This window comes from Micropterus dolomieu, linkage group LG19, assembly GCF_021292245.1.
Source record: "Micropterus dolomieu isolate WLL.071019.BEF.003 ecotype Adirondacks linkage group LG19, ASM2129224v1, whole genome shotgun sequence".
Lineage (NCBI taxonomy): Eukaryota > Metazoa > Chordata > Actinopteri > Centrarchiformes > Centrarchidae > Micropterus > Micropterus dolomieu.
The window spans coordinates 6,264,789-6,268,272 of NC_060168.1; the positions used below are offsets into that span (position 1 = coordinate 6,264,789).

General features: G+C 40.9%; 1 protein-coding gene across 1 annotated transcript in view; it reads left to right on the forward strand.

Annotated features, from left to right (window-relative positions):
- Positions 1-1,474, forward strand: part of atoh8 (atonal bHLH transcription factor 8) — a 19,583-nt gene extending 18,109 nt beyond the window's left edge. The window contains exon 4 of the mRNA XM_046031585.1: positions 897-1,474. Coding sequence (XP_045887541.1) covers positions 897-902 — 6 coding nt within the window. The 3' untranslated portion in view covers positions 903-1,474. The remainder of the gene's footprint in view (positions 1-896) is intronic.
- The last annotated feature ends 2,010 nt before the right edge of the window (positions 1,475-3,484 follow it).

The following is a 3,484-nucleotide window of genomic DNA, read 5'->3' on the forward strand; positions in this document are numbered from 1 at the left end:
GTGTACAATTTTGTCTCTAGTGTCTTTGGACAGCTCTTTGGTCTTGGCCATGTTAGTAGTTGGATTCTTACTGATTGTATGGGGTGGACAGGTGTCTTTATGCAGCTAACGACCTCAAACAGGTGCATCTAATTTAGGATAATAAATGGAGTGGAGGTGGACATTTTGAAGGCAGACTAACAGGTCTTTGAGAGTCAGAATTCTAGCTGATAGACAGGTGTTCAAATACTTATTTGCAGCTGTATCATACAAATAAATAGTTAAAAAATCATACATTGTGATTTCTGGATTTTTTTTTTAGATTATGTCTCTCACAGTGGACATGCACCTACGATGACAATTTCAGACCCCTCCATGATTTCTAAGTGGGAGAATAGCAAAATAGCAGGGTGTTCAAATACTTATTTTCCTCACTGTAGGTATGAGCGATATCACTCTGGATCACAAGACATTTGGTGTTTTCTGTGTCCTGTTTAACAGTGTTTTCACACTACTATAGAAAGTTTAGTTGGTCTCACTGACAATGCTTTTAGTAGAATTTGATTACTCTCAGTTGTTTGTTACATTTCATTTTCAGACAAATTCTTTTGGTTGAACTATATTGTGTATATTTTTTTATCTGTTTCCTGTTTACTTGTTATGTATGAAATTATACTATCACTACTCAATAACTTCAGGATCTCCATGGCAGTAACCAAGCCTCCAGTGTCACAGCACGATGTGACACTGGAGGCTTGGTTACTGGTTACTTGGTTACTGTGTGCGATGTCTTCAGAACTTCATTAATAGATGTTCAAATCAGGAGATGTCAGATCTGAGACCAAAGCAGCCTGCAGTCAGTCTCACAATGGTCAGTTTGGACTGGTTTAATGGACTCATTCCTCTTTGTTTTTCAGGAGTGAAGCTGGTTGCAGTGGACAGGTCCAACACAACCTCTGACCAAACTATAAGGACGCATGACACTAGGAGGACAAAAGACGAGATGTTGAGGAAATGGATAAATAGAAAAGTGAATAGGATGATTTATACATTTAGTTCATGAATTGCTCTCGCAGATGAACTAACATTAATACTTATTTGAGATGGAATTGTGAAAGTTCTGTATGTCCAAGCCCATGACCAACAACTAACTAAAATACAGATATACAAACTGAGGTAGGGACTAAAAGATTGAGCATGCAGAATCCATCAGCAATAATCTCCTCTTAACTGTGCATACAGCTACACATTACATTACTGTGCTCCAATTCTGTATTTTCCACTATTGCCTTGTCAGTACCATGTTAAACAAATGCCATTTTAATAAAGATAAAACATTTGAAGTCAAACTGCTGATATTCAGAAGTCACTGCAGTTCAAGCAGCACATTCATTCAGTGATTTTTAATGTTAGATGTTTGTTTTATAGTTTGAGTTATATTTCAAAATATGCCAATTATGTTTATTCAATACAAATAAAAATATTTAAACATTGATTATTCCCACTGTGATTTCTCACAAACAATATGCTGATACAATAAACGTACTGTACATAATGCCACAACAGTTCAGTTCAACAAAAATATTGAGCCACTATAGTGACTTAGTGGTAGTAAAAGGGTCAGATCTGTGCAGCAAATGGCAGAGCAGAGCTGACTGTTATGTGGATGTAATGTTCTAGTCTTTTTGACCACTCAAAGCGCTTTTACACTACATCTGCATTCACACACTGAGCCTAAGTGCTCAAACAGAAACTAACATTCACACGCATTCATACACTGGTGGAAAGTCACCGGGGTATCAGTATCTTGTCACTGTCAACTTGCCAGCATCAGGACACTTTGACATGCAGCCAGGAGGAGCCGGGGATTGAACCGCCAGCCTTCCGGTTAGCAGGCAACCCACTGTATCTCCTGAGCCGCAGTTGCCCCAATAGCATGACTCAAACTCCAAAGACTCTGGTTCTGGAGCTACAAATATGTTTTCTTGAGCCTCCCTTAGTGACTTGGGGGAAATGCATGACACTCCCTCCACCATAAATAAACAATTACATTAAACAGTGACTCTTAAACCTGGGGCCTCATGAAAGTGCAAAAAGATGCGTCATTCGACTGCATATGAAAATGAAAGCAATACAGCTGGGGAATAAATGATATACAGTAAGAAATAACTGTGTGTGCGATGTTTTGTGTTGCATTCATCTGTGCAGCTGATCTGCTGTTAACAAGGCATATTATTTACCTAGACACTGTGTAGTGTGAGTTTGTGAGTTTGAGCAGAAGGAAACACAAGTGAGCAATCTCTCAAAACATGGAGGGTGCTTCTGGCTCCACAGTCTGCAGGTATCAGTGTATTTATATTTAGGGCCGAGCACGAACCGTGCAAGGTCCCTATTGAAACTGTAGGGATTAATTTTAGGGCCGGAGCACGAACCGTACGAGGTCCCTATTGAAACTGAAGAGTTTTTTTTAGGGCCCATGACCAACAGTCAGCCATTTTGAATTTTACGGCAATTCTTGGATGATTTACACACTCTGTACTTTAACGAACTACCCCTAAGGATTTAGTCGGATCCATTTCAAATTTCTGCTGTGCCTTCTAAAGGCATTGACAATGAAAAGTTGAGCTATCTGTGAGTTTTCGTTGATGGGCGTGTCCGTGGCATGGTGTCATAGATCAACTCTTCGCCATGACACAGGAAGTTGTTGTAACTTCAGTGTACATGCTCACATCTGGACCAAACTGTACATGTAGGATGAAAGTCCCGCCCTGAACACATGTACATGCCGACATTCACCCACAGTCATAGCGCCACCTGCTGGCAACAGGAAGTGACCTTTAACGAAGCAGCCCCTGGGCTGTATTAAAAGTATCCACTGTTCTCCCATGCTCTAACACACAGTAAAGATGAAATGTGTGCTGTTCTCACATTCTTCCTCTGTATGTACACATAAACAACAAGGCAGGGAAATATAAAAGGAATTTATTTTATTGTTTGGGTACATTATTGTTCAGTGTACATGCTCACATCTGAAACAAACTTTACGTGCTTGTTAACTCTCCCACCCCGCAGACATCTACACGTCAATACCGATTTATATTCATAGCGGCAAGTGCTATGTAGCTCCACATAGGGGACACAGGAAGTGACATATAACACCTTCATGCGGCGTCGGAACCGCGTAGGAAATTCACAGCCGCACCGGCAGAGTTCCAGAATATGCAACTCGGCCGGCTCACGCGCGGACGCGCTTACAAGTGCGAGGGCCCGCCCAACGCTGCTTGCAGCTTTAATTAGGGCCCGAGCACGACCGTGCGAGGTCCCTATTGAATTTGCTCGGATTATTTATTTATTTATTTTTAGGGCCCGAGCACGACCGTGCGAGGTCCCTATTGAATCTGCTCGGATTATTAGGGCCCGAGCACGACCGTGCGAGGTCCCTATTGAATCTGCTCGGATTATTATTTTTTTTTTTTTTTTTTTTTTTTTTTTTTTTTTTTTTTTT